Source organism: Vollenhovia emeryi, unplaced genomic scaffold (assembly GCF_000949405.1).
Source record: "Vollenhovia emeryi isolate VEMERY1.0 unplaced genomic scaffold, V.emery_V1.0 DF939197.1, whole genome shotgun sequence".
NCBI classification, from domain to species: Eukaryota; Metazoa; Arthropoda; class Insecta; order Hymenoptera; family Formicidae; genus Vollenhovia; species Vollenhovia emeryi.
In genome coordinates, this window is record NW_011967169.1 from 960,145 (window position 1) to 986,420 (window position 26,276).

Genomic DNA, 26,276 nt, shown 5'->3' on the forward strand with positions numbered 1-26,276 from the left:
CGAGATGTGCGTATAGCAATATCGATCGCCAGGCGGTCACATCTCGCCACGCGCTCGAATTGGACGGTAGGCCGGCCTAAGACAACGATTTTTAATAATTAATTACTCGTTAACTATTACGAAAATTGCAAAATGGTACAGGACTTTTCCGTTCATCTCGACCCGTTCTACCTTCTCAAAAATTTTGTCGGATATGGAAAGACTCACCCTGTATAAGAGTCGAGCCGATATGATCCAACACTCGACAGCGAGTCGTCTGGATCATGGATAAACTTCAATGACCTAAACATACTTTCGATTACTATATAATTTAACATAATTAAAAAATTAATTTAAAAGAATCAAATTGTTTTAATAGGAAGCCTACTGATGCCCTACTTAGAATCCCTCTACTAGAAATTGTAAGGCGTAACAAGGGGCAAGCCACAAGGTCTTGATAAGGAAAACCTGATCGAGCAATTTTAATTCTCGATGTTACATTTACGGTCAGGGCGCTACAGGGCTGCTTGATGAGTGCCTGAACAGGCATTTAAGGCATCCTTATTAGGCCCCTACCAGGACCCTACTAAAATTTCTGCTCGGGTCCAAGGGCCAATAAATTCATATAAAATTTCCAATCTCAGACGCGGTCCAATTAATAAAATTTGTCCTGATAAAATACATCGATTGTTGTGCGCTTAATCGGCAACGGGAATATCGTTAATATTACAGCAGTGCTTAACACATCAAGGTTTAATGTTTTCGTAATTTTTCTTTCAGTTTCCGATGGAGAACCAGGGTTACGAAGAGGAGCAGTCGCGCGTAGCAAAAGAACAGTCCACACTCGAGTTTCGCCGTCGCGATCAGCAGCTTCGCGCGGACACGATCGGCGCGATCGATGATCCCGTTGTCGCAAGGACGACGACGCATCCCGAGGGTCACGTGTACGAGGACATCGCGATCGACGCGGGGGCCGATGCTCGCGAGCGGACGTCCGGCCTCGACGAATCTCGAAACTCCGACCTCGAGGAACGCGGACCGATCGATTTCGCTAGGCAAGCTTGGATCAACCGACCGCCGTCACCCGCGATCGACAGTCCCTTCCAACGGAACTCGACGTTGTCCTCTTCGGCTAGGATCAGCACGAATCACGGCAGCACGACCACCTTGTCGCGAACGGCATCCAAGTCAGGCGAAGATGTTCCTGAGAGAGTCTTCGGCAAGTCCCGCGACCTCCCAGCACCTCCCCTCGCCGGAGAGAACGAAGATTCGTCGCGAGGTGACACCCCGGTGACGCAGTCCGATCGTCGAGCGAATCGCAGACGCAGGAAGAAGGACTGCAAGCATTGCAGGAGCAAATTAGCCGACGCAGGCTCGTGCGAGAAGTTAGATGAGCTGATCGATAGCAAAGACGCAATTCTGAGGGAGAACCGAAACAATCACAAGCATCCGGACGCGTCCACTCTTTTATTCCGGGAGTCGCTTCTGAGGACGCAGAACATAAAGATCTATCCACTCGTGAGGACGAGTCTCCGGGATATCGATGCCAAGAAAGGTTCATCGACCGCGTTTCCCGCGTCCGAGTATGGGGTGCATACGGCGGGGAATCCGATCAGGTACCTGCTGAACACGGAGAACGATAGGATGCTGGGCAAAGTAGTGGAGGGTGCCCAGAACAAAATACTGGGAGTGCCGGGGAATGGGACCGATATGAGGATTAACTCGATATACTCGCAGGATCGCTGGTACGGCAAGGAGCCGCAGGTGTTCTATACCGACGTCAAGAATCCTTTTCAGGTGAGTTGTCCTGGATACGAGCGTTGCCTCTTGTGTTTCTTTCATTTTTGAGTATTAAAAATCTATCGACTCGTCCCTTTCGCAAGGTCTCAATTTTACATAATTCTCGGTTTTTCTGCTTAAACGCTCATTCTGGTCCTATAAATTTTTTTGCAAAGACAAAAGTGCGAAGTCACTTCTTGAGTTTATTTTTACTAACATTTAATCAATTGGTTATGAAAGATACAAAATTAAAAAACAGTTTGACGAGTAAAAATTAGAAATTCTATTATAATATAACATAATAATAATAAAAGTTTATTGCTGTGCATACATCGGTTCAGAGATAGAATAAGAAGTAGGAGAATGTCATAACAATAAGCTATGGAATACGTATGGAAATTTTGTGTGTTACAATATACACAAATTTTCAATAACTAGAGCACTGCAACAGCATATTACTCTTGAGACCAAATTAAATAAAAAAAGTTTTGTACTATTTTTCGCTCTGACAAACAGTTATCAAGATATTACAAGCTAAATATCGAAAAAGTTATCAATTTTCTCTTGAATATCTCAAAAAGTATTAGGCAAATCAAAAAATTTCAGTTGTTGTTCAGACAAAAGTTGTTCATATTACTTAGTAGAATAAGATAGTATAATAAACAATAGGGGGTTCCATTAAAAAAAGTGCAGGTGACTTTGAAATCTACGAAGCTCCTCCACTTTTTGAAAAAATATTACTAACATGTTGTGGCTCCCTTGATGTAGTTCAACTTACATGATCATAATTTGTTCATATCTCTAAAAATAGCGGAGATATTCGAGGTGGACAAAGTTATTGCCTCACTCTGTATAGAGAATAACAATAGAATTTTACGTTTTACATCGATTAATCGAAAGGGAGTGACAAAGATATCAGATGTAAAGAAGTCGACTAGATTTTTTTCCATGTCAATTATTTGTCATTGAGGGTAACAGTAGAATTTCACGTCTCAAATCGATTAATCGATAAGTTTGTAGGGAGAAGCAACGAGGATAAAAAAGTCCACGGTAATTTCTTTATGTCGATTTAAAAAGATGACGCCCGGTGTTAGACGTAATGACGTAATGTGATATAACGGGGACGCATTCAGAACTATTATTGCTAGGAATGGGGTGGCGAGCCGGGGAGAGTCGCTCCGACTAGTTTCGATTTACGGCTGGCTGGTAGAAGGCACGTTTAGTTGAGCACATCGCCGCTACGTGGTCCAGTGACACATACGTTTCTCGTGTTTAAAATTCAGTGAGTCCCCTATATTAAAGGGACGTGCGGTCCGAAAAGCATACTTACCTGGCGCAGAGGCTACCGTGATCACTAAGGCGGTTCCTCCAGGGTGAGGCTCCTCCATTGCACTACGGTCGAGCTGACCCTTGCGAATACCCCTAAAGTGGGTATCTCGGGCGTATAATTTTTGGTAGTCGGGACTGCGTTCGCGCTGTCCCGGAGAAGTTCAATGCAAACAGAAAAGGTTCTCTTCACAGGGTACAATGCCTGTACGCACAGACAGGCGGGAATGGCCTTGGGCTGCTTGGGCATTATTTCTACAATGTATTCTATAATTCTAGAAATGTCCAGGCATTCTCCTGCCTGTCCGTTTACACCGAAGGTGACGAATCACTACGATTCTTGCCTTGTGTAAATTGAAAGCTGCAGTTATACGGCATTCCCGTTGGGGAACAAAGGGTGGTGTTTAAACATGGAAGAAAAATCATGCAGCTTTCCGAAAGGGTGATCCATGTAGTAATACAAAAGAATAATATATTAGTAAGTAAATAAATAAAAAAATTAATAAAATTTTTTAAGATAAACCGGAAAGTTATCAATTAATTTTGATATAAACCTTCGCAGTTTGATTTCGCTCTACGATGTGCAAGAACTACCATTGTAAACTAGTTTCAACTGTTAAGAGATTTCTTGAAATTATGGATATGTTACACGTGCATAGAATTCGTATTCAGAAACCACGTTTTAAAGGTTTCTACACGGAATCAGTCGATGACGTTTTGCAAGTTCTTTCTGAAAGACGGGATTAGATCATGTTACGTGCGCATCCTTGGTTCTCGCGGGTCTCGTTATCGTTCGGCGGCGTCGTCCACCCACCGCGTGACAATTAACGCTCGGAGACGTTAGGTACGTGCAAACGCAAAGCGCGACGCTGTTAACGTGTTACGTCACCGCAGCACACGTGCACGCCGCGCGTGCTGCAAAGTGTACGCATGAGCGGGCGTAGAAGAGAGAAAGAGAGGCCCCCGGCTTTTAGAGCTTCGTGACAGGAACGGTCGATCGGCATCTTTGACACTCCGCGGCGGAGCGTACAATTGTGACCTCTCTCGTGCGCCGTTAAATGTGATTCGTTTTCGGTTCGTGCCGAACGAGAGTCGAATAGCCCTAAATGCAGGTAAAGTTTCATCGCTGAACGTGCTTGCGTAGAAAAGTTATGTGACGTTGAAGAAACGCACTACTAAATTTCGATGTGGTTCTGCGCGAGTAATTATGACGTTTATGATACGATATGAAATATAGAAAAGTACGTGATTTTTTAATACATTATTTATTATACATAAATAAAATATATTTAAGAGCCGTTACGGGGTGTCGGTGTACAAATAATTGTATTATACTGATGGACAGTTAGAAGAAATTTATTGCGATAAATATTACCTCAGCCAGGGTGTGAACCTGGACCTCCGTCTCACTAGGCGGGCCAATTCGACCACCGAGGCATACAGTAATATTCGTCGCAATAAACAGTTCATTTCTTTGTCGAGTCTTAATATTTTAAAACCAGTTTGTAATTTGATCAGTTTCCTTAGTCATCATATCTTTTTTTTTTAAATAAATGTTAATGATTGATCATTTCAGTGTATCATAAATTATAACAATAGTAATGCGACGTTACTTGATGTTTAAGGTGCAATATATTTTCTATGCAAAGTAAAATAGTTTTATGCAATAGGTTTTATTATAAATATTAACGCGATATCTTTCGTGTATATTTACTCGTCTACAGAATGTATTATCGTAGTTTGGTATCTTGCATTTTAGCGGATACTTGTAAGACTTCTGCGTACGACGTTTGAAAAACTCCCTTCGTCCGAAAGAATAAATATAATATCAAGATTACTCAAGTGCGGCTAAATATAAAATCGCAGGTGTGACTTTATTTCGAGCATCCTTCAGCTGTGTTATGCTTTCTATAGATAATTCGGGCCTACTGTCCGGACACTTTAACGATAGCTGCGAAATTATGTGGCCGAGAGAGGCGCGCTGCACCTTAAGTTATCATTGCCGTCATAAATGAAGCTCGAATTAGAGTTTTCGCGTGAAAATTGTAGAAATATTCTATTTTCGTAGCGTTCATTATTTGTATTTTTGCAACGTTTTCAACGCGTTTTCAATTTATTCTATTTATTTATTGTCGTGTCCTTATTATTTCTTACTTATTCTCGTTTAAGCAGGTATTACGCATCTCTTTAACGTTATGTAATGAACAAAGTATCTTTACAAAAAAATTTTAATAATAATAATGGCGACGTAAATATTATAACACGGCAAAAAATGTACACGGAGAGAATGTTCCCTTAAAATTTATTCTGAAAATTATGTAATCGTGCGACGACATGGCATTTCGAAGAATTTTATGAGAGTTTTTTGAAATTTTACCATATATTTTACTATATAGTATGTGACATGGTCAACCGTTCCTGTTAGGAAGCTCTAAAAGCCGGGGCTTCTCTTTCTCTCTTCTATTTTTCTAGTAAAATGTACGGTAAAATTTAAAAAAACTCATAAAGTTCTTCAAAATGCGATATACCTATTGTCCCACGATTGCATGATTTTCAGGATATCAAACTCTAGATCCCGTAAAATCAAAAAAGTATCAGGAGAACATGACCGGCGAGGAGGTCGCACTATCAAAAATTTCAAAAATTTTTACGAGAATTTAAATTTCTGAAATCTATATCCGGCAAAATCGAAAAAGTATCAGGAGAACATGATCGGCGAGGAGGTCGCACTATCAAAATTCCAACAATTTCATTGTCAAGAATTTAAATTTCCAAACTCTATATTCCGCAAAATCGAAAAAGTATCAGGAGAACATGACCGGCGAGGAGGTTACGCTATCAAAAATTCCAAGAATTTAATTAATACTTGCAAGAATTTAAATAAGAGAGAATTCTTTCCGTGTAAGAAATCTGTCATGGCATATTTAAATAGGCTAATGGATATCCAGGAATATTCACCGGATATCCGCGGGTAACTTGATTGAAAGTTCTGCTCGACGTGGAGATCAAATATAGATCACGAGCGGATGATTAAAGTGGGCGGTAAATGAGGCGGCAAGAAATTGTCTTGGACGCGCGTTTCGGTACCTCGAGATCATATTCGCGGCTCGCCCCGAGGCGGCCCGTCCGCGACTTCCCGGCTCGCGCGAGAGCTGACAGCCTCGGGAGAAGAAAACGGCCGCCGTCTGGACCGCGCTGCACCGACGTAAAGAAACAAAACGGAGCGGAAGTGGAAGATGTCTATCTATAGACTGCCGTCTGATTGCGACCGCGACGAGCCCGTCGTCGTCGTCGTCTTCGGCGAGCGACGCGTCAACAAAAATTACGAAAGCGCATTACAATAGGCCAGCGCTTCTCAAATGAGCGATGTAACATAGCGACAACCGTCCTCGTCGCTTCTGAGCATCTTGCTCTTTTCGTGCGTCACAAGTCTGGCGTACGCGGAGAATCGTAGAAGCGAAGGTCGAACGCAGGGTTATAATTCCTCTGACGTAATCTACTCATCCACATTTTATCATGCGAAAGCTCAATTCCTTTCGTCGCAATTTAAGTGACTTGGATGCATAATTAAAACGCCAACTGCGATTACCGAAGGAACTCGAAGAAGTAGATCAGTTGCGGGATCGATCACGCGCGCTTTCGCGATAGATCGAAAACGTCGTCTCTTTAATTTCAAAATGTATCAGGACGCCGTACGATTTGAATTTACGATGTCTAAACTGTTTAGAATCACATCTCTTTGACGAATGATCTTTTTATCTTTAGTTTTTCTTCACTTATGAAACTCGGAGAAGCGGCTCTGTTTTAGAATCGATCGCGCGCTTTCGCAACGGATTGAACGCGTCATCTTTGTAATTTCAAAATGTATCAGGACGCTGTACGATTTGTATTTCACAATGTCTGTACTGCAATTTTCTTTTCTCTTCGACGAATTATCTTACTGTCTTCATTTTTTCTTCGCCTACCTATCACGGGTTTCTAGATAGATGTGTCCTCCTCGTAAATTCGCAGCCTATTTTAGGATCCGGTTCGTTACCGTGTCCGTTTTCTTTTTCGTTTCAGAGGGCCTATTCCCTACCGACGCGGACGCACACCCCGACCTCGCAGAATCGCGTTAATTTACGTCGAAGCGTCAGAAACGAGCCGCCACCGCATCCGGCGCGCCTGGACAAGCACCGTCGCGGTTGGACGTTGCACCTGGCCCGTCCCCTGAAGGCATCCGGATGCTCGAGCCCGCTCATACCCCTGCTGATCGTCGTGCTGATCCTGCTGGGGGTCGCGGGGGTCGCATTGTACATCGTCTTCGGTAAGCAACCTTTCATTTAATTTGAAATTAATGAATAAGCTAAGAATTGTGAAAAAAATTAAGGAAATCTAATATACTATTAGAACCGTAGACATGGTAGGGGAACCTGGGGCATAACGGAACGGCGGGGCATAATGGGATATGATCTATAACTTTTTACAGAAGTGCTGATATGTATTGAAATATTTTGCAATTATTGCTATTAGATGATCCTTATCGCATGCTGTTATCAGTTGTCATGTTATTTTTAACTGAAAAATGCTATAAATTGTTTAATGCGTTCGCTGCACTCTCCGTGACTCGCTTATAATTTCGTTGATAGATCAGCATGATGTAACAATGATAAAATTCTATTTTTTATTACCATAAGTAATTTTACGCTATTAAACAATCTTTTCTAGTCACTTTAGTAAAGTATTTCTGCACAGATATTGATTATCAATGATATTTTGTATTTAGTGTAAAGGTACATTTGGGGGCATAAAGGGACATTAGGCCGTGGGGCATAATGGTACAATAGATAACCTCTTCTTATTAGTTGACTCGCAAGTGTTAAGTTAACGGAGCATGTCTCAACAAAAAATTGAAAATTAACAGCAACATTGAAAGGAACAATGAGCAACAATGAGGATATTACACATATTTGTACCTACTATTCTTAAAATGTTTCATGTAGATGTGATAACAAGTGCTATCAATAAATAATAATTATTATTAAAATGCAATACTACATTAGTATATTTATTGTGTATTTAAAAAATCATTTTTAATAAGTTTTAAACATTAATGTATAAGAAATATATAAGTTTTGTGAGGAGTCCCATTATGCCCCGCATAAAATGATAATCAGATTAAGTCATGGTCTCAATAAAATAAAAATTTCGTCCTTTTAAACTATTCTTTCACAGTAAAACCATTTTCTTTCTTATAGTAGACATTTCAAAGAATATTTTCGTAAAAAAATAATTCATTTATGTATTTTCATTTTGTTTAAAATTAATTTTAACCTTAGCGTTCCCGTTATGCCCCGGGTTCCCCTAATACTAGACCGAGCATGTTCTCTTTTAAGCAATGAAGGTTAGGCAGAAAAGGAAAATTAACTTTATGTACTTAACTTGACACGTGTATCGTTCACTTAGGCCCGGTCGAGAGGTAAACCGCTGAGGGCATTGTGGTGTTTGATTTGCAGCATTACTGGGAATCACCAGGCATTTTATGGGCATTAGGCCTTGCTGGGGCATTATAAAGATAAAATAAGATAAAACAAGACAAAATGAGATAAATAAGATAAAGTAATGGCCCACTGGACATTAGTGCATTGGTGTACATTATTTTGGTGTACATTATTTTGGTCAGCGGTTTACCCCTCGGGCCCGGTTTTTCGTTTACTGATTAATTGTTGACCAGAGGTTTTTAGTCGACTCTTTGTCTCTTCTCTGATAATAACATAGAAAAAGATGGAGAGTCGACTGATGAAAAACCGGGCCTTATCAGTTCATTTTCACAACGAGGCAACTTGTCCACTAACTGGAACATTCGCCTTAATTCTTTTATTTCTTTGCTTATTAAATGGGAAATGCAAAGTTTTCGCAACGATTGCATATTCTTTTGCGAATGTTTCCGATTTTACGATCTTTCGTCGATTATGAGGAAAATAACAAAGACCTGTCGTCCGTTTGTACGTAATTTTCCAAAGCGTGAATTCTTCTGCGATTGTGATGTCCACTCGTTGTTCAAGAGCAGCAAAAATGCAACGAGACTTTTAAAATGGCTTTCGTCGCAAGACGCTTATTCCTCACTCATTGCTTCGCTGTTGATTCACTTGAGACTCCCCTTCAAGCGAAATGGAAGGCACGTTGAAATCGCCCGCGCGTTATGTTTTATTGCTTGCGAAGTAATAGCAGCAGCAGCTCGATGGAGGCTTTGATGAAACGTTAGAAATAGTTCGCTAGATAGATACACGTTTGTCAGAATGAAATATCATTCAGCCCCGGGGTCAATCAGCTTGATCAGACTGTTTATTGATTTATCACAGAGGCTTAATTCATCTCGCGTTCACGCAGACTGCACATTGACTCGCTTCCGTATCGCCGAAGTTGGTACACAAGGTGCTTCAGCTCTTCCACTCTGCAACATTTTCTCCCTTGGAAAAATTTACTTTCAATGAAATTAAAGTTTTCAAACGTGATGTTTCAAATCTAAGAGTTTACTTAAGAAATTTTAGAGTAACTTTGAACACTTAGAGCCATTTTTAGATAGCCAAGTCCGTCGAAGTTTCCGCTAGAGGGCCGCGCGGCATAGCACTATCTCGCAAGAAGAAAATTGCGAAAGGTTTCTTTTAAATTCTTAAAGTAAGTTTCAAGTTTGCCTCAAATGAAAGTTTAAAGTGTGCAAATTTACTTTTCACATTTCTTATTTTTCTAAAATGTCTGTGTGAACGTTTCTGTGTGACGGCTTGCGTGCCGGAACAGCGTACATTAGCCGCGGGAACAAACGACGTCGCCGTGGCGCCGTCGCCTTATCGTTGCCGGCAATTAAAAGTATCTGCATCCCGCCGGCTGATGGCCGAGGTTTAATTCGACGCAAAGCGTGGCAATTGCTCCAACGAGATGAATTTAACCGCGGGGTCAGCAGAACGTTTCCTCCGGCCGCGCGCGCTCGTTGGTTCGCTCGAGGCGCGGCCGCGAGCGGCCTGGCGTCGGAGACGCGATGAAGAGTGGCGAGAGCCAACGACCGTGTGTTTCGCGGACGATCGGCACGTCTGGAATCCCGTGGCGCGACAGGAAAGTTCCTCGAGAGGCCGGCCCTTCAACCCCCCGTCGGCGCAAGACGGAGAGCACCGGAAGCCTCCGCTCTCCGCCCCCACTTTCCGGCCTCCGACCCTCCGTTTTTCCAGATTTACAAGAAATCGGGAAGACCTCATATGATTTCTATTTTCAGTCACGGCGAGGGTTACTGTATTGAATGCTAAGTGTAGCGTTTTAAATTAATTCGAAATCGTTCTTCGATTTATAATATGTGAATTTGCGGACGACAACGATTCCACCTAGCGAGGACCTGTGTTATATGTCGTCGACAGTAATGGCGCGCAGGACAGGTTGGAAAAAACGGTATATGAATTCACACACGGAGAGAATGTTCTTTTCGAATTTACCCTGAAAATCATGTAATCGTGGGACACCATGGTATTGTTAGGACGTTTATGAGAGTTTTACTAGCAAAGTGTATGGTAAGATTTCAAGAAACTCTCATGAACAATCATCAAGCAATTTTTTACAAATGTTTCATATAAAAGCATGTATAAGTCTATAAAATTATACAGAACTGTGTAGAATTGTATAAAATTGTATAGAAAAATGCAATGTAAAAATATGTAAGGACATTTTTTTTTTCACGTATAATTTTATATAATACTAGATATTTAGGCGTGCAACATTTTTTGCCGAAAAGATGACAGTCAAAAGAGAATACAGCGCATCTCTCGACGTCTCGACCGTGCTTCGATACATTTAGTCCGCACCTCCGTCGTCGCGGAAACGCGGTAACGAGCTTTTTCACCCGCGATGACTGATCGTTATTCATGTTCCCTTCTCTTTTTTTTTTCAGAACCCGAGAAGCTCCAGGTCATTCAGCAATACCTGAAGTCGTCGACGAGCAGGTTGACGGGGCAGAACGTTACTTCCGACGAACCGTCCGCGCCCATGATCCTGCACGACGAGTCAAATCTGACGACCAACATGACCAAGTTAACGTCGATGACGGCGGAGATCATGGGCGCCCCTTTAAACGGCGATCCGTCATTTCCGGGAAGCACTTCGCCGCCGAGCGAAGGCGCGGAAACGGAAGCTGCGAGTCAGAACGTTATTAATGCAACGAGATATTGCGACGACTGCTTTCAGGACGAGGTGTGCGTCGCACTCGTCAACGAGGAAGTGCCGTCATGCAGAAGCCCCCGGGATCGCGACGATCCTACCGGATGTGCCGGTTTCTGCGTTGTCAATAAGCAGAAGTGCCATCGTCTCGACGTGGATGCTTTCAGGTTCGTCGCTGCTTACTTTTCGCCGTGATAGCGTCGGGATAATTTGTCCTGTTATTAACGGATGGATAGACCATGAACGTAAAGTTTTATTAAATTAATCCGTTTTACAACGTTTCGGCCGTCCGGTCCATTGTGGTCCTTTTCAAGTAATATCGCAAAACTTTGTGCTGCTTTGTAAACTAGATAAAATTAAGGAGAAACACTATAGTCCAACATTTGCGTATACCGAAGAAAGAAAAAGGGAAAAGAAGCATAACTCTTACAGACAGTGCGTCAAGAATATAAAATTAGAACGAAATTTTTAAGACGCCCGTCACGGATTGAGGGAGGTCCCAGGTTCGAATCCTGGCTGAGGTAATATTTTTCGCAATAAGAATTTTAATTTTTGGCACGGGGAAGAGGGGGTTATCGTAATAAATGCTAAGTATAGCATTTTAAGATAATTTAGAAAAATCGTTCGGCGATCTTATAACACGTGAATTCACTGACGATAAATAGCATTCGTACGAGTCATTCTTTTGGCTAAATAGTTTTTGAACGTGTACTTGAGATGACCACAAATATAAGAGTAGACTCGGAACAAGCCTCGCGCTGTGCACTCAATGCGCACTAGTGCAAGCTGCGGAATTCGCTGTTAGAGCTCTGACTTATATTCAGTTTCGTTCAATTTAATTTATAATCAATCTGCCATCTACTTCAGCGAGCTCTTTGTTTTGTTAAAGATGCGTGGAGCTCGAGCACTATTGCTTAGACAACGAGTGGACTTGCTCAAACACGGTATGCATCCCCTTAGAGAAGCACTGCGACGGGCATATGAATTGCTACGACCATTCGGACGAGTACAATTGTGGTAGGTGCAAATATAAAAAATACAGCCATAACGCATTTATCTTTCCTTGGGACGCAAGATCTCTTCGAGCGATTTTACAACGCTATTACGGGCGAAATTTGAAATAACTTTTACCATCGATTTTGCTAATTGTTAGTCTTCTTACGAACAACAGGGTACTAAAACAAATTCCGAATTTTCTCTTTGTTCTTCTTCGACGAGGATAACGAACTTTGTAACAAGAATCCTTATCAACAAGTGCTTTGATTATTCCTGGCAGTTAGTTTTATTTTAATTGTAAACAGAAAAAAAGGAATATTCTTCGTTTGAAAATATGTTTAGTTTCAACGCGAAAATCTTAAAATGAGATTATACTGCGTTAAAAAACTTACTTAAATGAAGCAACTTTATATAATACAATCAAGAAAAATATATGCTCATTATTTAAGAATAATTTTCTTGGATGGGAAGGAAACAATATTGGATAGAAAATAGCATATTTTCAAATCGGAAATTACAATGATTAAAATGATCTTACTGCCAAAATAATTATATGTATTCTTGAAGTGACAATTATATAGTACTTAAATAAGACTGTAATATTGTTGGAACGTAAGATTATTAAATGCTTCAAAGAAGATTATAGATTGTTGCGTATATACAGAACAATAAGCGCGTTAATTTGAGTATATAAGAGTTGATCTGACACACTTTCTGTTTCTATGTACCTTTTGAGTATTGCGAAGTACTGCAAAGGTATACAATTAATGATTGATCAGTTTCATAGAATTAGATGAATGTCAGCGTTGCTCGCTCGTGGTCTTGAATTATCATAAGCCGATCGTCCATCCACGTGCGCGACTTGTCTCTTGTTAAAATATACCGCATTGCCCTAGTTCGTAGTGGCCTATAACTTTCTGTTATCGGCTTTTCTTCTTTGCTATTATTTGCGAGGCTTCGGTTTGCCAGTTTTTTCTCCTATATCGCTCCAATCAGATTTTTCCGCGTTAAAAGCCGAGGCTCACTGCCGAATTAAAATCACTCGATATCGATTGATGGGCTCAATAAAAAGTTATGCAAATTGCGAGTGACATATGGGCGAACCAAGATACGCAAGCCGTAATGAAATACGGATGTACGAAATTATCTTTTCCCAGGTATATAAATTATTCTTTCGTAAGGGATTAAAAGAGATTTTATCGCGGCTTGATTTATTCGCAGACAAGCGTGCAGAATTCTTTATTTTAGACGTGATATAAACTGCTTAGGATAAAATATTCGGCGAGATAATATCGATTCTTCGTAATGTAAGAGATAATTAGTGCCGTTTTTTTTCGTGCCGGCGTCGCTAAGTTTTATTGCTATTTGATATTTGTTCTCATGATTTCAATCGAGACGGCCTATACTTTTGCGATAAATTATATTTGCCACAAAAGGGCCTAGCGATCTGTTGATTTGATTTTATATCGAGAATACGGCTTGCGATATTTGATGTGGGTATCAAGGTATGCAAATACAAAATACGTGAGGCAAGTGGAGAACGCGATGCTATCGGGTACTACACGTTCTTTTTCAGACTGCAATCTGGAGACGCATTTTCAGTGCGGTAACGAGACTTCCTGCCTTCCGTTGCAGAGGAGATGCGACAGCAAGGTAGACTGCTGGGATGCAACCGACGAGATGAATTGCACGTTAGGTGAGCGTTGCAGCATTTTATCGCGATAACGATAGTCTGAGATGTCGAAATGTTCAACAAATGAAAACGCCACTTTATTGCAATATGGAGGAGCAACGATTCTTTGTAGACTATTTGGGAATGCAAATCTAAAGTAAAAAATAAAAAAAATTCCACCAGGTCACATCGTTAGATTATACATGGTGTCCTACGTTTATCGAGTATTTCTTGTCGCACTAGTTTAAGTTTTGTTACAAAATAATGGCAGAAACATCATTAATCTTCTCTAAATTATTTAAAGTATTATTTGCAATAGATATGGTTCCTTTATAATTTGTTCTTGAACAACCACTTTTCGAACGGCCATATTTTATCTCCATTTAACTTACGAGCTACAGATAAAAACCGAGACATGATTTGTAGGACATCTTGTATAAAGTTACAAACCGAGAAAAGTAATTTCGTAGCCCTCCTTTTACATCGCTTAGCGAGATGTGCTTTTCATGTCTTCTTTTCTCTTTTCTTTCGTAGGTCGTAATCTTGATTGGTGTGAGTACACATTTATATTTGAGATGCATGTATTTTTCGTAGGAAAGTTTGCACGCTAAATCCTTAATAATGCACGAGTTTTATTAATAGATAAGAATGCGTGATATGAAATTGTTTACGGTTTCTCATATAATGTAACATTTGGCATTGTTACACGGAGATTAACCCATTTCAAAGAATGTGCTTATTTACATTGTATTTTCACGTTCATCTATTCCAGTAAAAATGACAACTCGCAGATAAAAAGAGTTAAGTTTGCTGTGTAAATATGAACAAATAATCAGGCATACAAATTTATTTTTATTTAATTTATGATTCATATATTAAATATTCAAGAAACGTAGTTAACTGAGAGAGTGACTTAATTCTAAAAATTTGATACTAGGAGAATCAGAATAAAAATTTTTCGGTCTCGAATTATGGAATATTTGAGCAAAAGCAGATTGTCGAGAAAAACAATAAATAATAGCTTTTATTTTTTATTTAGCTTGCCTCTCGGACAACGAAATTACTTGTAACAATGGAGAATGCATACTGAAAGTTCGCTTTTGTGACGGGTTAGCAGACTGCAGCGACGGATCGGATGAGCCTGACGGATGCGAAATGCGATGCAATAAGCACGAATTTACATGCCAGTAAGTCCAATATTTTAAGAATTTTCCGTATAAAAGATAGATGCTATAATTAAAAAAAAAATCAAATTTTTTTAATGAATAAATATTCTCCTTCTGTAATATTGAATTACGAATCTTCAGAATACTTTACATCTTTTAACTTTTCGCATTCTTTCCTAACTCAATTATACCAATGCTTTCAATTCTTTTCGTGAGATGATCTATAACGATATTATTAGGTTGGTCGAATATTTTCAACATATTTCAATTCTATTGAAATTGAATTTTGAATGTCGCATATTTTGGAGAAAAATATAAATGCCTTTACGAGAAAAGAATAGTAAAGGATTTGCAAGGCTTTTAAATTCAAATATACCGTTGTTTTATACATGTAAAATTTTTCTGTGGTGCAGAAACAAGAGATGTATTGAGAAAGAAATGAAGTGTAATGGGATTGACGATTGCGGTGATGGCTCGGATGAGAGACACTGCAAAGACCGGTTTACTTACAATTAGTATTTACACATGAAAGAAGACATTGCCAATCAGAGGAAGATTAAATGCAGTATTTTATACAAATAAATGTAAGTAATGTATATAGCGTGTTGTAGAGAGAAATACGACAATATATATATTAAATCGTTTTATTTATTGAATCTAGTGCCATATATCCTTTCTCTCTTTGCCCCTTAGTCTCGTAACAATTGTAAAGCCTGATCTACAATGTGCTCTTTGCGTCTCGAAACATTCTAGTTTATATAAAAAAATCAAAACGTTTAAAACATGTATGGACAATGTACGATTGTGCAATGTATACGGTACACTTTATTAACTTGCACAAATTTTTTGAATATATTTCTTGATTACGAAATGAAATATTTTTAGACGCAAACTACGAATAAAAGAGAACACGTTAATGAATTATTGTGACTCTTTTATTGTGTTACTATTAAGTATAAGACAAGTTTACATACATTATAAATATTAAAACTATATAAATCAATTTTACGCTTCTGTTCGCAAAAGGAAAGCAAAACTATCGATTTTAGGAATATATTGTTATCGTACATAAATGTTTTAATATAATATTTATTTTGTTATCTAAAATCTACGTGATTTGAAAACATTGAAATTCAGTAATACATAATGCATCTTATTAAGATAGCGTCAGACTATGCGCAACTTATAATTCACAATAGATAAACGGAAATTAATCGTTCAGTAGAATAAACTCATTACCCCATTCTATGGTTAATCATTTATTGAATATAGGCTTGAATTAACTAATTTATGTTTCTTAATTTTTTTTTCGAGACAGTCGTATAGGAATAAATAATGAGTTACGAATGTGTGAAAAACTCTGAAAAATTCATTGCATGAATAACGAATTAAGTCGTATATAATCTGATGTTAGTTTTATATGTTTCATCCAAGTTTGATTTGGACTTTTTTACTTTCACACAATTTGATCAATGTCTCAAATTTTGTTCTTTTGTACACAAATTAGGTATAGCCTTGTTCTTTTGTATACTAATTGTAATTTATACACAATATGTGTCTTTCCTTCTGTGTTAACCTTTCTTCAAGAAAATATCGAATATCCATATATGCTTACTATAACTAATTTTATTTTAGAATTGATTAATATGATCGTAGAGAGATACATATGTGTATATATATATATATGTATGTACACAGTTATGCAATGTACACACTTGTGATTAATGCTTACAGAAAACAACATTGTTGTTTCAAGTGGCGTCTATATATTTTCATATCCATCTTAATATATCTTTTGATCATCTTATAGAAATTCGTCCGGTTCCCGTGGTGCATCGAGGTCTCGATAATGTATGACTGGTCGAAACTCGCCACTGTAATATTAAGTCTTTGTTAGAAAAAATTATGAATATCGATATCATTGCGTATATATACATATACGCAAAACAATAAAATAACTAATATAATAATATATAAATAAAATACAATTGTTAAAATTATACGTAAAATTGTTTTTAATTCTATCGTATGTGATGTAAGCATATTTATGTGCGAGAGGTGTCAAAAAATAAAATGTTTTGCATACTCGCTCAATAGTTTGCTTAAAAATCGCATATGTTATTAAAAATAATTAAAAATGTAAATCGTATTTTCTTGTTTTATGCCATATATTATATGCATATATATATTAAATGGCATAAAACAAGAAAGAAAAATATATAATGTAGCCATTGAGCATGACTTTATGATTTCCCATGACATACGACCAACCGGACATAGGGTTTAAACGGAAATGGGACAAAATAAAATGACAAATCATTAGAGTAACACACAAATAGATTTATTTGTTATTCATATTATAAATTTGCAGCATCAATAGATCCTTGAATTTGTTTTAGATAGGATTATATAAATATTAATATATAATTTATGATTTTAAAACTAGTTTCATGAAGAAAAATAAAATATTGTTTTTTCTGTACGTGCAGGATGATTTTTATTGCACGCTAATATTTCAAAAGGAGAATCTAAAGCGCAAAATGCAAAGAAATATTGCAAATTGAGGCTTTATTTCCTGTTGTAATCAAAGAAACTACCAGGTACATTCGCTTCCTGCTATAAAAAATAAAACCCAAATGGTTTATATTCATAGGACGCTTTTTTAAAATTTTCGGTATACACATGTATAGACTTCTTTTCCCGTTTATTTCAAAGTATAATACCGGATCTCGATGCGCAATAAATGCATTTGATTTATATTATAAATAACATTTAAAAAATTATACGAATTTTGTAGTGTTATTTCTAGATCGCACTAGTTTTCGTTCTTTTACCAATAGTGTGTTACATAATTTAGCATAAATCTTAAAATAGAGAATCTGTAATGGTATTAGCATTTTTTATGATTATTTAACGCAATCAAGTACGCGTAGAGATTTCGATAAAACTTAAAACATGTCCATGTCCGGCTGATCCAAGTCATTATAACTAATAACAGGTCTTGATGTAGTATCCGGAGCGGCTCTGTAAAACATTGTATCACCATGTTCAGTCCATTAACTTGAACGGGCTAATGATACATAATCGATATCTTGAATTTGTCATGATTCCAGTATAATTTAACGCCAAGGAAAACTGAATACCAACTGTGCAGATTCCTTTCATAAATTCAACTATGCGATTGTACTAAAGTATGTAGAGACTACTCTCTGCAGGCCTTATTGATTAGCACTGAAACAGAGGATTGTCTTACCGCCCCCGATTGAATCCGCCACGATTAGGACGTGGGGCACTAAATCCAAATCCGCCACCATAACCGGAGCCATAATTGCTTCTGTTATTGCCAAATCCACCACTGTAACTTCCGAATCTAGAAATATTTGCGGATGTTTGCGTTGAGTACCTTAACGACGTTATGTCACGTTATCTCGATATCAATGATAGAATTCCATAAAATGTAAATTAAAAATGGCATTTCTTATAAAATGTACATATCATGATAATAATCGCAAGTATTTATAACCGCTCGTAACTTTTGTACTTACGAGCTGCAACCATATGGTGAAAAATTGTCGCGTGATCCGTCTCTCAATGGAGCCTTATTACCTGGATGTTCAGGAAGCTGAGGTCTTTTTGGGTCTTTTAAATAATTGTTGAAGTACTCAGCTTCCGCTTTCACTTCAGCAACCTTCTCCGAGTGCTTGTTAAAGATGTGCTTGCGGATAAAATCGGGCCCCTTGAATTTCTTCCCACTAAGCGGGCACAACCATTTATCTTTCGATAATTCTTGGGTGTTAGCTTGAACAAATTTCTCGACTTCACTGTTTATATATTAAGGAAATATTGTTTAATCTAGGAAACATTTCATATCTCTAAATATTATTATATCTAAATATTAAAAGAACATAGAAGATATAAGGATACACTTCAGCATTTTTTGCGCCTAGTTTGTCGAAGTCTTCGTCGGTTAGAGTAGCCACCGGTTGTAGAAAAGCAGACATTTTGTTCTCAAAATTGCGACAATATTCCGATAATTCTGCGCTTGACACCTTGGCGGTGGGTGGACACCCTCTCACGTGCATTATTCCACATCTATTTGGCATCTCGTCCTCGTTTGGATACTCACAGTGATTGTAATAATCGACGGAATGAACAATCCGCAAATACAGCACTAATCTGTCTAATACCTGCGAGAACGAACGCAATGTGTTTATTGATACATATAAAGTAAAATTTATTATGTAACTTATCAAAGTATTTTCTAAAGTCCGGTCTGTATTTTATACAAATTTAATTTACCTTGATTAGAACTGGATCTCTCTCAATTGAACTATCTCCGTCGCCTAATTGACCTTCTTCTTGTTCACCTGACATACCTAGTAATTCTTCTTCTTCGGCTGAAGCTTCTTCTATCAAGTAGTCTGTTATGTTCTTTAATACTGGATTTTTAGATGACAATCCGAAAGCCTGAAATGACACGCAAAGTTTCACATAATCGTGAAGTCAAGTTTTTGCTTCTATCAGCATATATGTAGACGCAAAATTTTTCTTACAGCTTGCTCAATCTCGTTATTTTTACTGGTTTTGTTTTCTTTGTTCTCGTCCTGCTTTGCTGCGTTTTCATCCTTCTTCTCCTCCCTCCATAGCCCTACTTTATTATCCAAATTGTGAACAATTTTGGCGCTAAGTTTAATATCGTGTCTGACTATTTGCTTGTGAGATGTTAGACCATTCACTGATCGAATACGTCGTGATAAATCTCTGTTTACTATTGCTCCAAGCTCGCAGTCACGTAGCTGTGTGAGAGACATAGCAATTAAAAGCACCCGTTTCTCTTTCTTGAATAATAAATGCGTACGTAGTGAACTTACTCGAATGTTGTTCAAACTCCAACAGATTTCTTTAATGTTCACTTGCCTCTCGAAGGAAACCCAGCCGCGACGGAACCATCGTCTCTCCGGCTGCGGATCTGCTATAGCCACACGCAAGAAGCCTGGGAATCGCTTGCACATCTATCCGACAAGCGTAATTATATAAACGTTATAAATGTCAAGAATTATCGTGAAATGTGAAAAATGGCTCAAAATGTAAATTGCTACATGTGTTTACAGAAGCTTTTACAAGATCTATTTATAGAAAAGATTTCAACTAACAGCTTCAACTTCTGCTTTAGTAATCGTCGGCGCCAAGTTACGAAGAAAGATGCTGCTAGTTTTGTGCAAGGCTCTAGGCTCCTTATCTCTATCTTCGCTAGCCAAATCGATCACTGCGTCTAGTACAAGCGTAGGTTTTTTGCTACTTTTTGCTTCTACTTCCGTTTTCGTTTCCTGCTTCTCCACTTTAACGTCCTTTTCATCGGTATCTTCGTTACTAGCCTCTGTCTTTTCGTTAGCAGCTGTGATAACAATTACGATTTGCAAGAAATTAATACAAATATAGTATTCTCACAATTCAATGTTTTCACAAAGTCAAATTTAATTATACTTACGAGTCTCCTCTTTCGGTACATCCGCTTTATTGCTGTCGCTACCAGAGGAACTACTGCTACTGCTGCTACTGCTGCTACTGTTGCTGTCGGTACGTTTACGTTTTCTTGATTTCTCCGATTTTTCTGCTGTAACAAAACAGCTTGTAACGTACGTGAACGGAAAGTCTTTACACAAAATATTTTAGATATGTACCAGGCTTGTCATCCTCGGCAGTTTTTTCTACATCTTTATTTTCCACGACTTCGTTTTCCTTGGCCTTGGTAGGTTCAGATTGAGTTGCGTTTTCATCTTTTGTCGGGCTCTCGACCTCCACATTAGCATTCTGATCATTTTTCGAATCTTTCTCGTCACATCGTGAGTCGTCCACCTTATTTTCCTCGCTGAAATAAAGTGGACGGGAAAATATTAATAAATTATTATTCTTTTTCATATATCTTTCAAAACATCGGGTATGTATCTCGCAATACCTGTTCTCAGACTTCTTCTCTGTAGAAGATTTTCTCTTGAGATCTTCTTTTTCCTTCAAAACGTCTTTGGTCATTAAGGGCTTTAGTGGTTTGATATTTAAAATCTGTAAATCTTCCTCCGTTCCTCCTTCCAGTTTAATAACCACCGCATCCAAAAGGTGCAGTAACGGATCCGCCTGATCGGCATCGACGGACACCTTGTCTATATCTTCCGATTTCAGCAACTCCAGAAATATTTCCACACGTTTCTAAAGTAGAAGCACAATCGAAATTTCTGTCAGTCCACCCACAAATATGTTAGTGATTAAATTAGAGAACATACATTGTAGAATTGTATCTACCTTAAGCGCTGATATTTGCTCTTCTTTCCTTTTCACTGATTCCTCAGGATGATACTTTATTTTAAACCTGGCGATTAATAGAAAAAAAATACGATAAATGGACGCTCACGAAACAATAAACGATATTAAACAAGTCCCAGAATAGAAACACACATACGTATCAGTGATGCAGCTAGTTCTGTAATTTAAAAGAGGCAACGCGGATGAAAACGTGGATCAAATTAGCGCATCTTTCATGATACATGCACGCAGATATGAGGTGAAACATATCAAAGTTATTTTTTCAATCCGCGACACGGAAGATGAAGAACAATCGAAAGAGTATAATGTTTCACTTTCTCATATTGTGCATGCACATGCATATATTCGCGAAATAAAACTTTTTGAGTATTATGTATCAATCATAAATTCCGTACTGTACCTACTGTAACTTAGATGTTATGTTAAATCTACAATTTATACGTAATAGAGCGCGTACAGAACACAGTACACACGCGAAGAACATTACGACTGATTTCTTTCGCAAGATGGTATCTCGATTTCACGCAATTTTCAGTTTTTCTGTTTTAGAATGAGCGTTTATAAACAGAAAAAAAATCGGAAATTATGTAAAATTGAGATACAACATGCGAAAGAGATCAGTCGATTAAGTAAGTTGTAAAATTATAACTGTCGCCTTTTGTGTCAATCAGATCGTCACAAGATCTCTTGAAACTAGTTTTAATTAGCCGCGAGTTGTCGCTTTGCGATTTTTCAAATGCGTATGTCATAGCGCTCGGAAATATAGGTACCTTAAACCTTTTGAGTGCCACGCAGCGCGAACGCACCGCTTGCTTTTCATGTCAAGAAGTACCGGCGAGCGACAATGTGCTCAGCTTCTGTCGCAATTCTCATAACTGGAATGTGCTCTACGACCCAAGTGTTTTTACGAATTTATGAAAAACGGATCTGAAACTGTAGGTAGAGCGAATATTATTTTCATTTATCGTTGTCGCGGCACTTTTCGATACGAGACAGAAGCGCGAACGCGCCGCTCGGTATTTTTCGCAGAATTCTTACGATCACCTTCGGCACTCAAACGGTTGAACGTGGTAGTATCAACATTGTCAGAATGGAGCCTCACCTGTAGTCATATTTCTACTCGCATTCAGTTTTCTCGTCGACACAGAGAGTCTTATCGACAAAGACAGTATGTGCTCGAATGTAAAATTAAGTAACGGGTTTAGAACGCGGCCTACGCGAGCAATGTTTGGGCTTTGCGCGCCCAGCTCGCAATCTATTTAGCTACCTAACAGGCACCTCGTGTCTTCAGCGATGCGCGAGACGCGAAATTCATAAAAGATCGAACGAGAAAATAAACGAGCGAGATGACCCAAGGTATAAGGCGATGGCGGCGAAATGCTGTAGGGATAGACAGAGCTGGTCATATTGTTTGAAATTAGACTACAATATATCGTATCTGCAATTTATCAGCGATCATGAACAGTCTTTCGTCTCTCTGCCAGGCATGTGGCCAAATGTGTACATGCGTGGACAGAGGTCGACGCGACCGATCTCCCACAGTGGCGGTGGTTTACTCAATAGTGTCCGTTGTTTATTCAGTTTTAATGATTTTAAAGACGTTTGTTCGTTCACTTAAGAATAGCACTTTAGTTTAGCCACTGTAAAAATTCCTTCTATTTTCGTTATTTAATAAAAGCACCGCGGCAAAATTTGTTCAATCCTGAATAATATAACGATGCAACCCCAGAAATGTGCATGTGCGCAAATGAAGAATACAGTAATTAATATACCATTCTTCGTCTTTATGGGCGACAAAGAACTCATTCAGCTGCTGCCTCCTGAATTCCAATTTGTACTCGTTGTAGCGTTTAATCGCCTCTTCGTCGGTGATACTGTCTTCTTGGGTGCCAAGGAACGCCTTGAACGTCATCATGGGTGGCTGGGTTTCAACGTTCGAATTACTGAAATTTCCAGCAACTTCTCGACTGAAAGCAACATAAATACACCGTGTATTTCTCCAAGACAATCACAATGTAAATATTATACAAGGCTCGATCTCTGATACACGCCACAAGACCATATGTAGCCGTTTGCCATCAATTGACAAGTTTTAATGTACATTACTTTCATATCTTTGCTGTTAAACGGGGTATATTTCTTTCTCTTTAAACAGTAACAAACAAAAAAAAAACGTAACCGCGTAGTTTTCTGCATCCCGAGACTTTTGCATCTTATGAATGTAAGCAGTACCTTAACTTAGCTAACAACTGCGGAGTCAAACGACTCCGTCTTGGCGGAATCCTCATAAATCCTGCCCGCCTCATCATATTAGAGAGTCTAGCGAAACGCAGAAAAGAGAAGGGAGACTCGCGACATGTTACAAAAACAAGCGAACCTGCTGCTATTGTTATGATTCCCATAGTGATGGTTGCTATGGTGAGGCGAGGTGTAGTTGTCCGGGCTCCAAGAATTTCCACCTCCGCCGCCGCCACCGCCGCCACCGCCGCCGCCGCCACCGGCGCCGCCGCCGCCGCCACCGCTGCCGCTTCCACCGTAATAATCATGTCCATATCTCGGCCTGTCGTCCCACTCGAATCGCATTCGCTTTAGAGGTGGCGCCATGTCTTGGGATCTCGCAGGACTGTAACGGTCGCGTCCGCCGCCGCCGCCGCCGCCTCGGTACTCCCGATAATCTGGACGTTGCCTGGGCCGGCTGGACCACTCCCTAGAAGAATCACTGTCAGTGTAACCAGGACGGCAAAGGCGCAGCGAGAGGAAATAAACTATGCACGCAGCTATCAGCCTATAATTCTTCTCGTCGTTTCTTTTTCGCGCGACGATACAAGAGACAGCAGATCTTTAGCAGCTGCATATCACGGAGAGCGAGAACTTTTGTCACTTGTAAAACGCTTGCTAGACTCCGGCAAGATCAGGGGCTCGATTCTTGAATTCGTTGGCACGATAAATCTTGCTGTTACAGAAAAGTTACGAGACCTGTAAGCTTTCTGTAAAGGCCAATGTCCACGATGCTAGAACTTGGTCCAAGTTCTAGCATCGTGGACATTGGCCTTAAGAGCCAGAATTCGCGTTTCCGTTTCTCCGTCGAGTGAATTGAAGAATTGAGCCCAAGGTGTATTGAAGGCGTATACGTGTACACGTACCTATCGACCCAGTCGTCACGCCTGCGATCGTCCCTCCGCTCTCGTGAATACGACTCTGTCCTCTCGCCTCTGAACTTATCGCGTCTCTTTCTGTCATACTCGTCGTCAGAGTCTGCCATCTTTTGCGAGACGCTAAAGCTTTGTACCTGGAAAAACACGCGAGGAGGCGTTCAATTAGAATATACGCAGGATACTTGAACGTGCTCCAGTGACTGGGACTGGGCGCCAGGTTAGAATTAAGGTGAGGCGGTGGTACGAGCGGTTTGTTCGCCCCGCAAAGTGTCGCGACAAGAGAATCGGCGACGACCGGAGCTCCTCCGCGAGAGCGAGCGTCCAATTTCTCGATATCATCGTACGAAGTCTGTAATTACATCTGTCGTACACACTTGTTAAGCGTACTGAGCTGTTGGTTGTAGAATAGAAAAGTTATCTCCAGAAGTGATCTATTCTGCGGGCAATCGACACGCTTGGAGAAATTTGTCGCGCGACAAACGTAACGTTAGCCCAGGACGTTGCGGTCGAAGGATCCGCCGTTCGGAAGGACGCGCTGGAAACAGCCATCGTCGTGTTCCGAAACGTGTTCCGCCGTTTTCACGCCCCGGGGAAAAAAAAAAAAAAACAGCCGTCGCGCGCAGTACGGGAGCGCGGAGCAATAGTCGACCGCGCGATCGATCGTGCATTACTTACGTGTCACTCCGCGATAAAAAGCGAACGGGATCTCTCCGGTAAAGCGGCGTGAGTAAACTGGAGTAAAACCTACTAAGGTGAACCGGGAACACTCTGCCGACACCCTGCGTTGCCCTGCGTCGCCCAGCGCCAACCTCCGTCTACGTGAACGTTGGCGCTAGTGATGCGCTATCGATTCCGCCCTCGTGCGGCTCGAATTCGACGCATCGACGCCGTTGCGCGCGAGCGCGGGAAATTCGAATCTTGAAATTGGCGCGAGGGGCACGGCGGGGCCGCGCGTGACTGCGCGGGACTACCGTCAGGGAGAAACCTGCCCTGGCGAAAATAGAATTTGGAGCGTAAGTCGAACGTAAGGGGAGAGTGACAGAAGCGTAAACGAAATGTGTAGGAAGCGCAATTTGGAACAGCGAAGCGTAAAAGAATCGTTCGAACCCAAGGAGAGCAAAAAGTCAGGATGATGTCAATTTGATGTCATATTGACCAAATTTATGTAAAATTTTGGTCAATATGGCATGAAATTTACCAAAATTTGACATAAATTTGGTCAATACGACATCATTCTAACTTTTTGTTCTCCTTGGGGAAGTTTCTTTTACGCTTCGTTGTTCCAAATTACGCTTCCTACACATTTCGTTTGCACTTGTATCACTCTCCCCTTACGTTCGATTTACGCTCCAATTTTTATTTTCACTAGGCTGAGAGCGGCCACGCCGGCGTTTCACTTGATAACGCTCGTTTCGCGCGCCTTTACGCCCATTATTTTACCTTTGGAACTATCTTGCCGCGCATCTTCTGACACCGCCGATAAACTGAAAATCGCAGTGGTAAGCGGAGAGCACACACTTTTGCATAAGCGCATAAGCATATGCATAACGAACTTGATCGGTCTATAAAGCAAATGCACAAGGAAATGGACCAATCGAATTCGTTATGCATATATGCTTATTCACTTATGCAAAAGTGTGTGCTCCCCGCTGTATACTTATAACTGCAAATCGGTGACCTTTCACTGTTTTCAGTGGATAATTCACT

The 26,276-nt window shown here is 39.8% G+C and overlaps 2 protein-coding genes across 6 annotated transcripts in view; one reads left to right on the top strand and one right to left on the bottom strand.

Moving 5' to 3' along the window:
• Positions 1 to 15,752, top strand: part of LOC105562032 — a 39,619-nt gene extending 23,867 nt beyond the window's left edge. The window contains exons 2-9 of one of the 2 annotated variants that reach the window (XM_012012518.1): positions 760 to 1,776; positions 7,147 to 7,390; positions 10,997 to 11,429; positions 12,152 to 12,279; positions 13,835 to 13,954; positions 14,465 to 14,482; positions 14,970 to 15,117; positions 15,510 to 15,749. In XM_012012518.1, the coding sequence (XP_011867908.1) occupies positions 766 to 1,776; positions 7,147 to 7,390; positions 10,997 to 11,429; positions 12,152 to 12,279; positions 13,835 to 13,954; positions 14,465 to 14,482; positions 14,970 to 15,117; positions 15,510 to 15,612 (2,205 nt within the window). In that variant the 5' untranslated portion in view covers positions 760 to 765 and the 3' untranslated portion in view covers positions 15,613 to 15,749. Of the gene's footprint in view, positions 1 to 759; positions 1,777 to 7,146; positions 7,391 to 10,996; positions 11,430 to 12,151; positions 12,280 to 13,834; positions 13,955 to 14,464; positions 14,483 to 14,969; positions 15,118 to 15,509 lie in introns of both variants that reach the window. The other variant, XM_012012519.1, reaches the window with a different exon arrangement.
• Positions 15,753 to 16,013: 261 nt separating this feature from the next.
• Positions 16,014 to 25,393, bottom strand: LOC105562033 (serrate RNA effector molecule homolog). 4 transcript variants are annotated; one of them, XM_012012523.1, is made up of 17 exons: positions 25,245 to 25,392; positions 24,558 to 24,703; positions 23,949 to 24,121; positions 23,792 to 23,873; positions 23,187 to 23,381; positions 21,394 to 21,460; positions 21,053 to 21,300; positions 20,778 to 20,965; positions 20,585 to 20,710; positions 20,250 to 20,491; positions 19,968 to 20,108; positions 19,650 to 19,892; positions 19,396 to 19,563; positions 19,021 to 19,283; positions 18,642 to 18,917; positions 18,350 to 18,499; positions 17,416 to 18,120 (listed from the first exon to the last, which is right to left on the bottom strand). In XM_012012523.1, exons 2-17 carry the CDS (start codon positions 24,674 to 24,676, stop codon positions 18,045 to 18,047), a joined length of 2,757 nt encoding a protein of 918 aa, XP_011867913.1. In that variant the 5' UTR covers positions 24,677 to 24,703; positions 25,245 to 25,392; the 3' UTR covers positions 17,416 to 18,044. The 4 variants fall into 4 exon arrangements, with proteins under 4 accessions (XP_011867912.1, XP_011867913.1, XP_011867910.1 ...); XM_012012522.1 differs by lacking the exon at positions 17,416 to 18,120 and adding an exon at positions 16,014 to 16,970 and having other exon boundaries at positions 18,350 to 18,466; positions 20,585 to 20,707; positions 23,792 to 24,121; positions 25,245 to 25,390; XM_012012520.1 differs by having other exon boundaries at positions 20,585 to 20,707; positions 23,792 to 24,121; positions 25,245 to 25,393.
• Between the last annotated feature and the right edge of the window lie 883 nt (positions 25,394 to 26,276).